Source organism: Pseudoliparis swirei, chromosome 16 (assembly GCF_029220125.1).
Source record: "Pseudoliparis swirei isolate HS2019 ecotype Mariana Trench chromosome 16, NWPU_hadal_v1, whole genome shotgun sequence".
NCBI lineage: Eukaryota > Metazoa > Chordata > Actinopteri > Perciformes > Liparidae > Pseudoliparis > Pseudoliparis swirei.
In genome coordinates this window covers 10,299,170-10,311,028 of record NC_079403.1, presented here as the reverse complement: position 1 = coordinate 10,311,028, position 11,859 = coordinate 10,299,170, and the positions used below count along the sequence as shown (strand labels likewise).

General features: G+C 46.5%; 1 protein-coding gene across 3 annotated transcripts; it reads right to left on the bottom strand.

Annotated features, from left to right (window-relative positions):
* Window positions 1–470: 470 nt before the first annotated feature.
* Window positions 471–11,711, bottom strand: LOC130206082 (basic helix-loop-helix domain-containing protein USF3). 3 transcript variants are annotated; one of them, XM_056433821.1, is made up of 8 exons: window positions 11,628–11,711; window positions 11,029–11,153; window positions 10,900–10,931; window positions 10,697–10,779; window positions 10,491–10,587; window positions 3,366–8,308; window positions 2,539–2,707; window positions 471–1,488 (listed from the first exon to the last, which is right to left on the bottom strand). In XM_056433821.1, exons 2-8 carry the CDS (start codon window positions 11,070–11,072, stop codon window positions 929–931), a joined length of 5,928 nt encoding a protein of 1,975 aa, XP_056289796.1. In that variant the 5' UTR covers window positions 11,073–11,153; window positions 11,628–11,711; the 3' UTR covers window positions 471–928. The 3 variants fall into 3 exon arrangements, with proteins under 3 accessions (XP_056289796.1, XP_056289794.1, XP_056289795.1); XM_056433819.1 differs by having other exon boundaries at window positions 471–2,707; XM_056433820.1 differs by having other exon boundaries at window positions 471–2,707; window positions 11,029–11,089; window positions 11,628–11,706.
* Between the last annotated feature and the right edge of the window lie 148 nt (window positions 11,712–11,859).

Sequence of the window (11,859 nt, the reverse complement as noted above, 5' to 3'; positions counted from 1 at the left end):
TTTTTAACTCTTTGTTTTCAATCTCAACCCTCCTCCTTACCTTATTATTTAACATTTATATTTTACCTTGAGGTCAATATGACCTGACCCCAAAAAAGAAAATTAAAAGAATTATTAATTATTTATTGTTTCCAAGTTTTAAGTGTGGTACTTTATGTTTTGTTGTTGACGAACGAAGAACACAACATAAACATATTGGGTCAAATTGACCCGAAGGCGACACGAGGGTTAATCTTTGGACATCCCCGTGCGGTAACTAATTGGAATGCCTTGCTATGCTTTAAAGTAAAACAATCTTGTGTATTTGTATATACATATATATTTTTTTACAGATGTGGAAACTTAGTTTGAAATCCACCACTAAATCCACCACTAAACTAAACTAAAGAACGAACCATAGCTACAAAACTATTTGACTGAGTTCAAGCGCCATCTAGAGGAGAAAGAAACACACTTCAGTTGGCAGCAGATTGAAATGTCTCCTTATAAACTTTATTAATCCATTTTGTATTTACAAATACATAATCTAACAATTCTGATATGAAACCGTTATTTACAAAATAGATCTTGAGAAAAAAAAAGATTCTGTACAATACAACTGATAAATTAGTAAAATTACATTGGTGGGTAACTGCAGGTTTCTTAATTACCCACAATACATTGCATTCAAGCTCGAAAGATAATTTAGTTTTACTACCAAACAGTTGGTTTAACCAACAACAGAGCTTTAAAGAAATACATTTCCATGTCACCTTCAATTCAAAAGATTATGGATTTCAAATAACGTTGGCACACGTATGCCAGACGGAACAAATCCGAGATTGAAACTGAACATGTAAACAATCGGACAGACACGGTGTCACTTGAGCTCAAACCGCCATCAGGTGCTTCACCACCACTTTTACATCAAGTGCAGCCGGACCTCTTCTCACACGGCTGAGCTGCCGTCGTGGCCCAGAATGTGGCTGATGTTGTGGGCGGGACGGTTGGGCTGCTTGCCAGAGTCAGACGCCGAGGTGTTGGCGAGCGACAGCAGGGGAGACATCGGCATGGCCGAACCGTCAGCGGGCATGCCGGTGGCGATCTCGGGGAACAGGGAGGTGAGGCTGAAGTTGGATATGTGGGGGGTGATTCCAGATGAGTTGGCAATGGGCATAGGGGGCATATCTGGAAGCAAGGGGAAGCTGGTCTGGCCAAACCCCACTGGGCGAGGTGGGGAAAGGATCGAGCCGAAGCGGTTATTAAGCGGGGGAGCGCTGCTCTTGTCTGCATTCGGGCTGGTAAACATTTGGTTGGGAAAGTACTGGAGGGTGACATCGCTGGGAAGGCTGGGGTGAGCCGCTGGAGAATAAGAAGGGTAGAAGGAGGGTAACGTGTTTTGGGTCTCGACAGGCAGAAGGGACGGCGTACGGGAGGCATTGGGCTGGCTGACCGGAGGGATGAATGTGGAGTTGGCATTGATGGGAGGTGGAGGATTCATCCCTCCTTCTGGAATAAAGGGGAAACCAAAGTTCTGTGTTAAGTGTTGATCAGGAACCAGGTTGTTGTCGCTCGGAACCTGAGCAGTATCTGCCATGAAGCGAACGATAGTGCTGCGCCGCGCCTCTCCTCCAGACTGCGGTCTGCTCAGCAGCACCCCTCCACCCTCGGGCTCAAAGGGGTTGCTCTGCCTCAGAGGACCTGATCGAGGCCGGTCACCAGGCCTCAGCTTGGGGGGCTGAGTGTCTCGGCCGATGTGGCGAGAGTGCTGGTTCGCAGCAGCGGGTGGTCGGGAGGGGGCCGAGGAGCGGCCTGGCTCAGAGCTGCCGTGTGGGGTCAGAGGGTGGGGGAGGCCTGTCCGCACACCTGGGCCTCCGTGCATATTACTGCTGACCTGAGGAATATGGCCCTTGTTGCCCTCTCCAAGCCGCATGGCTGGGGCCTTCTGCGTCTGGGGCCCACTGGGGCTGGAGGCCTTGGCCTGGAGGTCTCCTGAGGAGCTTCCAGGCAGACAGCTGTACTCCATGCTGACCGGGGGACAGCACTGCACTGCCCGCTGGTGGTTGCTCTGCTCAGGCAGGTGGGGCGAAAGAAGGCTTTGCATGAAACTCTGGTGACAACCTTCCTGCTCCCGGGGGAGGCCAACTTGGACTCCCTGTGAGCCGGGATGAGCGGCACTGTAGCGGTTTCGGGCATCTGGCGGAGGGCCGACACCCATTCCGAACGCGCCTTGTTGCTGCCCCTGAGGGCCCCTCTGGGAGGACGGCACTGACTTGGGCACCATGTCACTGCCACGAGACACCTGAGCCTCAAAGCCACCGAGTTGATGCACTCCTCCTCCCATGGTCTTGAATGGCGGACACTCTGAGACCCGCTGAACATCCGCAGATCCTGGATGGTCAGAGGAGGTCAAGCGATTCTGCGGGTTGTGTGCACTGCTGGCCTTCCCTTGCGATGTGTCCAGATAACCACGGAGGTCTGGCTGCTCCTGTGTGGCCCCGCGAGGCTGAAGGTGGAGACCCATGCGCTGTTGCTGTTCACCACTGGTGGAACTCTTACCGATGAGTGCCTCGGCAGAGTAGCTGGAAACACGGATACGCTCCTGGCGTGACGGAGCGCAGGCCAGGTCCGACGGCCGGGGCGCAGGATTGCTGGGAGGAGGGACGAGCTGCTGCTCCAGAGTCCTCGTGCTCATCATCCTCTGCATAGCATTATGGTCCTGACCAGGCTGAGGGAGAGGAATAAAGTCAAAATGTTATTTTTAAACAAGTCTTATTCATTATTCAATCAATATTGATCAACATGTTCCGGTCAGCTCACAAACATTTATATATAAACATATATCTTATTCTAACTGGCAAGAGATAAACAATTTAGTTTCACTTGAAATAGATCGGTCTTAACTGCGACGAAGGTGGTTAGGGATGTCTTTTCCCTGCATGGCCCAGGAAAGCATTTTGTTTTTTGGATTCTTTTTCACTGAAATACTTTTCTAACCCATTCGACTGCACTGACAGAAATGTTCCACTGAGGTCGTGATTATACATCATGTCATCATAATTAAAAGCCTAGAGTAATTACAAATGGCCCTCACAAGTTCCTAGTGTTTAGTACACGCACACATCAAGCTATATATTGCAATTAAGTTGTGAACAGCCGATGTCTGACGTGGTTTAAAAGGTAAATGAAAATTAATTCAAATCTGTTGATTTGTTGGTCCGACAATTACTTTTTTATCAAATTTATTATCAAAAAATTGAACAACGGCAACGCCAGTACACTAAAAAGATACAGAAACAAGATGAACCTATGTACCAGAAGGTGCCACTGGACTTAACTTTCCAATCTCATAAATTGTCATCATCCTCCATCTATGGGACACCTACCTTGAGGTGGTCCTGCTGGCCCAGGAGGCTGCCGTGGTGGACCCTGGATCCCGCTGCCTGGGCTTCACAACTCTTCTCCTGGTGTCTAAAGTGCTGCTGCTGCTGCTGCTGTAGGTGCTGCTGGTGTCTGGAGTGGGAGCTCTGCTGCTGCTGCTGCTGTAACTGCTGCTGTTGGTGTTGTTGTTGTTGTTGGTGCTGTGTTTGCTGTTGATGTGTTTGCTGTTGGTGCTGTTGATGCTGAGCCTGTTGGTGTTGATGCTGCTGTGATTGTTGGTGGGGCTGTTGATGCTGCTGCGTGTGGGGTTGATGCTGCGGCTGCTGTTGATGCGAGTGCTGCTGCTGAACTCCAGACTTCTCCAGGTGGTGCTGCTTCTGTTGCAGGCCAACAGGCGACCCGGTCTGACTGCCTCTGACAAGCCCTCGCTTCTTCTGCACATGCTGCTGCTGCTGCTGCTGCTGTTGTTGCTGCTGCTGTTGTTGCTGCTGTTGTTGTTGTTGCTGCTGTTGTTGCTGCTGCTGAAGCGCCCTCTGGTGTAGTGAGTGGTTCTGTGCGGGGTCAGGCTGTGTCAGGTGGTGTTGCAAATGATACAGATGGTGTCTTTGTTGCTCTTGCTGTTGCTGTTTTATGTACAGGTTTCCTCCCAGGTGCTGGCCAGGCTGGGTTGCAGCATGCTGTGGATGACCCTGGGGCAGATGAAGCACACCTGGCTGGTTCTGCTCAAGGGGTCCTTGAGGAGGGCAGTGGCCATCTGGGGGCCGAACTACTGGGCTCAGGAAAGAGTTTGTGGAGAAGAGGTGGCCTCCATTTTCTGAATTAATCCCTATCATGACAGCAGATGATGGTGGGACAGCTGAGGGCATCTGGCTGTGGTCTGGTGCTTTCAGGTCCATATGGCTAACAGTGGTAGGCTTGGGCCGTTTTCCAGTGTTTAGCATCGACTCTTCCTGGGCCTGCCGTTTGGAGACGATCTTCACTTGTCGCTCACCTACACCGACCCCAGCCTGAGCCCTCATCAACGCAGTCTTTAAGGGGGTGTACTCATTCAGTTGGGCCGCACCTGAGCAGGGGGAGAGGGTGTGGTTTGGGGGTTGGGATATGTGGGCTGAGCTCCCTACAGGTGAGGGAACTGAACCCTGTTGGACAGCAAGACTGGGAGAGCCAGGGTAGGGTTGCTGACTGGAGCTGGGCTTGATCAGGTTGTTGACGCTGAGGCTAGCCACGCTGCCGCTCTGGGATGAGCTCTGAGACTGAACCTGGGAGAGAGACTGAGAGCATGAGATGTTTTGTGGATGTCTGCTTCCATTGGGCCCCTCCTCAGCATGTCCTCGGACAGACACCTGGACAGTGGGTTTAGACGTTACTGTGTCCGTGGGTTTAGTCACTTTTGCCTGCTGTCCAGTTGAACCCCTTTCTTTACTGTTCGACACCATCAGGGCTTTTGGTTGCTCCCATGTGGCTGACGTGGGGTTTGTTGAAGCAGTGTTGCCAGAGCAGCTTCCACTACGCCTTCCTGGACTGTCCTGTTCGAGCATGGCCAAGGCCAGCATTTCTGCCTGCTCAGAGGTGAACGTAAACGTGCCAAAGGAGCCAGGTGACGCACTGATAGTGTGGCCCTGGGGAAGCATGGATGCCACAGAGAACCCTCTGCCTCCACCAGCCCCTGAAGACATGGGAGAATCTGTCTGTCTGCTTGCGGTCAACGGGTGCTCTATAGTTTGATCGTCAAGGTTAGTGTACACCTGTTGAGATAGGGCAAAATCCTTTCTAGAGGGAGTGCCAGAAGTTGCTGCCACCAAGCGGTCTTTCTCTGCTGCAGTAGAGTGTCTCTCTACCTGAGACTCCCTATCTCTTCGAGAAGGCTGAGGTGGTTTGATTTCAGCAGGGTGACAGGGTGATGGGTGGGGAATATTCACATTAGTCTGTTGTGTTGGGGCTCTACCGGTAGTGCCCCTTTTCCTAAACTCTGAGCTTGTTGTAGGGGCTGTCACAGAGCTGTGGGCTGCAGAACAAGTTGCTGCAGGCGATGAGAGCGCCACAGTTGTGGACACCAAGGGTAAAGTGGTGGGCTGTGACTGTTGTTTATTACAGGGCAGAGGCTCTTGGGTATTAGATACCTGGTGGGGACGACATACCGTCATACAAGTTGTTTGGGTCGACTGATTTAAAGATACTGGTGCAGTTTCTGGGATACTGCTGGTGCAGACTGCAGTCAGGCATTCGATAGGAACAGTGGTGGGTGTGAACAGAGTTTCAGTGGCACCTTCAGAACCGACCACAGATTTGCTCGGTTTAGAAACAGAAGTGGTGGCAGCTGACTTACTTTGTGTCGTGCTAATTGCTGAACTAGTGGTTGGCTGTTTAACCTCTGGAACCGAGAGTTTGGTCAAAGCTGAGTTGTTGCCAGAAACTATGGATGGTTTACTCTCAATGGCCATAGCTGCACTAACTGTTGGCTTGACCGATGTGGCATTGACAGTTGCAACTGCAGTTGCCGCACCACAAGTGTCACTGAGCACAACATCAGACCGAGTTGCACCCACGGAGCTTTTGCTCTGTGGTGGGGATTGCCTAAAGACAGGCGACTCACTCGATGAACTACACACAATCATTATCTGACTGTTTTGTGTAGGAGTGATATTCCCTACAGCTTCACTGCCACCTGTCGTTGTGATAGCTGCGGTACAAGTAGGGGGAATGTCCATGATTTTTACTGTCGAAGACTGTAAAACTTCAGATACTGAAACTTTAACTGTCTGACTTTCTCCTGCAGCTACCACAGGTTTGGCCAAAACGGCAACGACAGGTGGGGCCTCACTGAGCTCTTTCTTTTTGGCTGGTTTAGTTCTTTTAGCTGTTGTCGCCCTCTTTGTATTCAAAGTTGTGCGAAGCCTCTTTCCTCGACTTTTTGAGGTATTACCCACCAGCCCTGACTTGACTGGGTTGAAAGAAGGGACTTGTAGCTGCCGGGCTGGCAGAGCAAGAGCGGTTCCAGGGACGGACGCCTGAGCAGGAGGCTGCTTCTGCTGGACTACTGATAATTGAGCAGCTGGAAGCTGGACATTAGTCTGGCTAGAAATGGTAAGTGGAAGGCCCTGAGAGATGCTCTGATTGAGACTGCTGAGTGCACCTAAACTGTTGAGGGCCACATTAGTTGTTGGTTCTTCGGTGGTGGTGGGCTGGACCAGCTGGAGTGTACTCTGGCCAGCATGGGAACTGGATTTGTCAGATGTCTTCATGGGCTGCAAAGCAAACACCTGGCCATTCACAGTGATCGTCTGTGGGGTTGGAGGAATCGGTGGTGAAGAGGAGGCCTGTGTGACCTGAAGGGGATGGTTCACATGAGGCTGAACGGGACGTGGGAGAATGTGCACCAGTTGCTTTCCCCCTACACTCTGTAACGAAGTGGCAGATGTTGAACTACTGGTTGTGGATATCTGGGTGGACACAACAGGTACTGCAATGGGAACAGCAGCAGGCACCATGCCAACCTGAGGATTCTGTGGGACAGGAGCTATTTGATTGGGTGCCTGGATGATTACAATATGTTGACATGGTTGCTGATTTGTCATTTCCTCCCTTACAACTGACTGGGTAGGACAAGAACTGGCCTGTTGCAGAATGACCACACTTGGGTTGTTAGTGTTCTGTTGGGCTGTTACACCTGAGGCGGTCCCTCCAGTTGAGTTGACCTGCAGCACCTGCATGGTCTGAAGGAGGGGCAGCACAGTGGCCTGTGGCACCAGGGATGGCTGAGGCATGTGGGTGGTCGGATGATGGGGAACCAATGACACTGGTTTGAGTACAACAGACTGGGGCTGCGACGACACGACGGCAGAGTGGGCCACCGCAGCTGGCTGGGGTACTATGGCTGACTGGGAGAGAACAGCACATTGTGGTGGGGGTGCTAGAACTGGCTGAGGCTTTACCTGGTTCAGGATTGCTGGCCGTAGCTGGGTCGGTCTCTGAAAGGGCTGTGCTTGAATGTGTGCTGAAATGGGTGATTGCTGTACAGGCACATGTGGTTGCATCTGTATTTGAATGGGCTGAACAGAGGGCGTGTGTCCCATTGGACAGACAGTCACCTGCTGGACAGTCCGAGTGGTGTTGAGGGCTTCTGTGGTGGGGAGACTCTGGCAGACTGGCTGCACTGTGTTTCCCACCATCTGCAGCGTTGTCCAGGTCGTCTGTGTGCTGCCTGCCGCCCCAGCCCTAAGAAGGGCTTGGCTGTTGTGGATAGCAGTGTAACTTACAGTCCTCATGGCAGCATCCTGTGGGGCCCAAGAACAACCCTCTGAGGTTGCTGCTCTGGATGTGGCTATAGCTTGGGTGAATGTTGTCAGATTAGACAAGGGCTGCGCAGGACTTTCAGTGGGGAGCTGTGACGCTGAAGTGACTGCTATGGTGAGGGTCGGGACTGGGGCGGCAGGCTGTGGTTGTTGGGAAAGGGCTGTGGTGGCTGCTGGGATCTGGAGGGTAATGTAAGACACAGAGGGTGAAAGAGTGGGGGCTGCAGCCGGTGTCTCGACCACACACTGCTCTATCATTCTAAGGCCTGTTGAAGACTGGTTGGGTGCGGCCGTCGACCCAGGGAGAAGTGTAGGGATTGAAGAGGTATTAACTTGCAACAGGGCTCCGTTAACTCTCAACCTGGCACTGACCTCAGACGGTGGCTGAAGAATTATGGTTTCAGAAGGCTGTTTTGTTGGGCTGGTCTCCTTTCCTGCTGGACACTTTACAATGCCATTGGAGTAGACGACAATCCCTTTTGAGAGTTGGTGAGTGGGAGTCACCATTGCCACCTTGGTGCATCGCTGTTTGCCCTTCCAGTGAATAGTTGGGTCTTCTAAAATGTTAATATCGTGGGCTTTAAGGAGATCGATGTACTGAGCACTCTCCCTCCTCAGCTCCTCCATCTGACGCCGCAGCCGCCGGATCTCCTCAGCTGCACACAGACCAAGCACACATTATCAATAAAGTATACTCACTCATACGTCAATAACTCTAAATGCACAGTCACGCTAATAACTCCAAGTGTAAATAAAACAAGAAGCAAATAAAATTGTGCACTGCTGTAAAAACATATACAGGACTGTCTCAGAAAATTAGAATATTGTGATGAAGTTCTTTATTTTCTGCAATGCAATTAAAAAAACAAAAATGTCATGCATTCTGGATTCATTACAAATCAACTGAAATATTGCAAGCCTTTTATTCTTTTAATATTGCTGATTATGGCTTACAGCTTAAGAAAACTCAAATATCCTATCTCTAAATATTAGAATATCATGAAAAAGTATACTAGTAGGGTATTAAACAAATCACTTGAATTGTCTAATTAACTCGAAACACCTGCAAGGGTTTCCTGAGCCTTGACAAACACTCAGCTGTTATAAATCTTTTTTTTTACTTGGTCTGAGGAAATATTAAAATTTTATGAGATAGGATTTGCTGCAGAGGCTTTGTGGGCTAAAGTGCTTGACCTGTGGTGATCCACCTACAGAGAAGGCATAATGATGTTTATACATCAGCGTTCAAAGTTAGAATGTCCTTTTTCACTGCTTTTTTCAATGAAGATAACATTGCATTCATCAGAAATACACTCTACACATTGTTAATGTGGCAAATGACTATTCTAGGTGGAAACGTCTGGTTTTTAATGAAATATCTACATCGGTGTATACAGGACTGTCTCAGAAAATTAGAATATTGTGATGAAGTTCTTTATTTTCTGTAATGCAATTAAAAAAACAAAAATGTCATGCATTCTGGATTCATTACAAATCAACTGAAATATTGCAAGCCTTTTATTCTGATTTATTGCTGATTATGGCTTACAGCTTAAGAAAACTCAAATATCCTATCTCTAAATATTAGAATATCATGAAAAAGTATACTAGTAGGGTATTAAACAAATCACTTGAATTGTCTAATTAACTCAAACACCTGCAAGGGTTTCCTGAGCCTTGACAAACACTCAGCTGTTATAAATCTTTTTTAACTTGGTCTGAGGAAATATTAAAATTTTATGAGATAGGATTTTAGAGTTTTCTTAAGCTGTAAGCCATAATCAGCAATATTAAAAGAATAAAAGGCTTGCAATATTTCAGTTGATTTGTAATGAATCCAGAATGCATGACATTTTTGTTTTTTTAATTGCATTACAGAAAATAAAGAACTTTATCACAATATTCTAATTTTCTGAGACAGTCCTGTAGAGGCCCATTTCCATTAACTATCACTCCAGTGTTCTAATGGTACATTGTGTTTGCTCATCGCCTTAGAAGACTAACGGATGATTATAAAACCCTTGAACACCCTTGTGCAATTAAGTTAGCACAGCTGAAAATAGTTAAGCTGGTGAAAGAAACTATGAAATTGGCCTTCCTTTGAGCTAGAATTTGAAGAACAAAATTAATATTTCAAATAAAAATCATTATTTCTAACCTTGTCTGCCTTGACTATTTCCTATTCATTTTGCAATTCATTTGATAAATAAAAGTGTGAGTTTTCATGGAACACACAAAATTGTCTGGGTGACCCCAAACTTTTAAACGGTAGTATATACAGGACTGTCTCAGAAAATTAGAATATTGTGATAAAGTTCTTTATTTTCTGTAATGCAATTAAAAAAACAAAAATGTCATGCATTCTGGATTCATTACAAATCAACTGAAATATTGCAAGCCTTTTATTCTTTTAATATTGCTGATTATGGCTTACAGCTTAAGAAAACTCAAATATCCTATCTCTAAATATTAGAATATCATGAAAAAGTATACTAGTAGGGTATTAAACAAATCACTTGAATCGTCTAATTAACTCGAAACACCTGGAAACACATTTTCAAATGTTTGATTTTGTTTTGCTGTTATAAATCTTTTTTTTTACTTGGTCTGAGGAAATATTAAAATTTTATGAGATAGGATTTTAGAGTTTTCTTAAGCTGTAAGCCATAATCAGCAATATTAAAAGAATAAAAGGCTTGCAATATTTCAGTTGATTTGTAATGAATCCAGAATGCATGACATTTTTGTTTTTTTAATTGCATTACAGAAAATAAAGAACTTTATCACAATATTCTAATTTTCTGAGACAGTCCTGTATGTAGAATTATGGAACTTCACCTTGGACTTTATCTCCTCCTTCCAGAAGCAACGTATCATTTTGTTTCTTCAGTTCAGTGATGTAACGATGGGCCTGATCCAAGATCATGTTCTTACTCTATAGATGAGGGGATATTTAATAGAACAGTTAACTGGCTTGTGCAGACACATATTTGACCATAACATTTACTGATAACTCAAAACTGTGACACCAGATGGTCTCCTACCTGCTTGAGTGCCTTGGAACAGGGGAGTAGATTACCAATGCGGTTAATCCCAGCATTAATCTTCTCTTTTCTGTGTCTCTCAACTGTACAGAGAAGAGACTACACTTTAATGACCAGTTACACTTATAGTGACCACCAGTTAAAGAAACCATCCACTAAGCAATCAGGTTTGAACAGAATCACAACAGGATATATTATTTCACCTGCATTGTGAGATTCTTTGTTTTTCTTCTTTCTGCAAAAATATATTCACATTATTATTTCAATCATGTGCCTCTACGGATATTTTGGTTACAACAGCCATAGACAGCAGATATCTCAAACATCCTCACTTGGGTTTACGACCAGGTGTCGGAGTTTCGGTCATCTCTGGCATCCTGTCTGAACAGTTGCCTGTTTGATAAGCAACCGGTCAACACATTGAACACTTGGACCTTAAATCCTTCCCGTGAAAGTCCTGCAATGAAAACATAAATCACCCAGACAGAGTTTGAACACATATGTTGACACCAGACTTTATCCCACCAAAGACAATCATTCAGATGCATTTATCCAGCAGTGATGTTGTCGTATATATAAGACATTGCTAAACTACACTAAGCGTCTCACAACTAACTTTAATGCTAACAAGCTGGTGTTAATTAACCTAGCTTTACAGCTAACCTAGACTAATTGACCAGCTTCACAGCCTGTTAAACGAATTGCATACAGTTGCGAGTCATTTTTATCTTGTTGACAGCAAGCGAAATTCGAATTACTGTCCCGTTGCTTAACGTTGAACAGCAATTACCTATTAAGCTATCTGTGTTAGCTAACTGGCTAATAGCTAGTTTATTATACCGTAACAGACATGATATTAAGCGAATTACTGGCGTATTTCTTCGTGTCTGTGTTGGAAAGAGGCTGCTAATTGCGGGTGGCTTCCACTAACCTCAAGCCTCAGCATTTCTGAGACTGTCTGTCGCTGAGAGTAGATTGAAGGCTAACTGTGAGCTAGCAAAGCATTAAACTCAACTCATTTCTCAAAACAATCTAGCTAAACCTAACGTAGTGCAGAAAGGGGCGGACCCGAAAGGAGCTGACAGCCAATAGCATTACAGATGTGGGAGTATTCAGCCAATCATGACGGGATATATTTGTTCTACGTTTTTCTATTCAGTTTT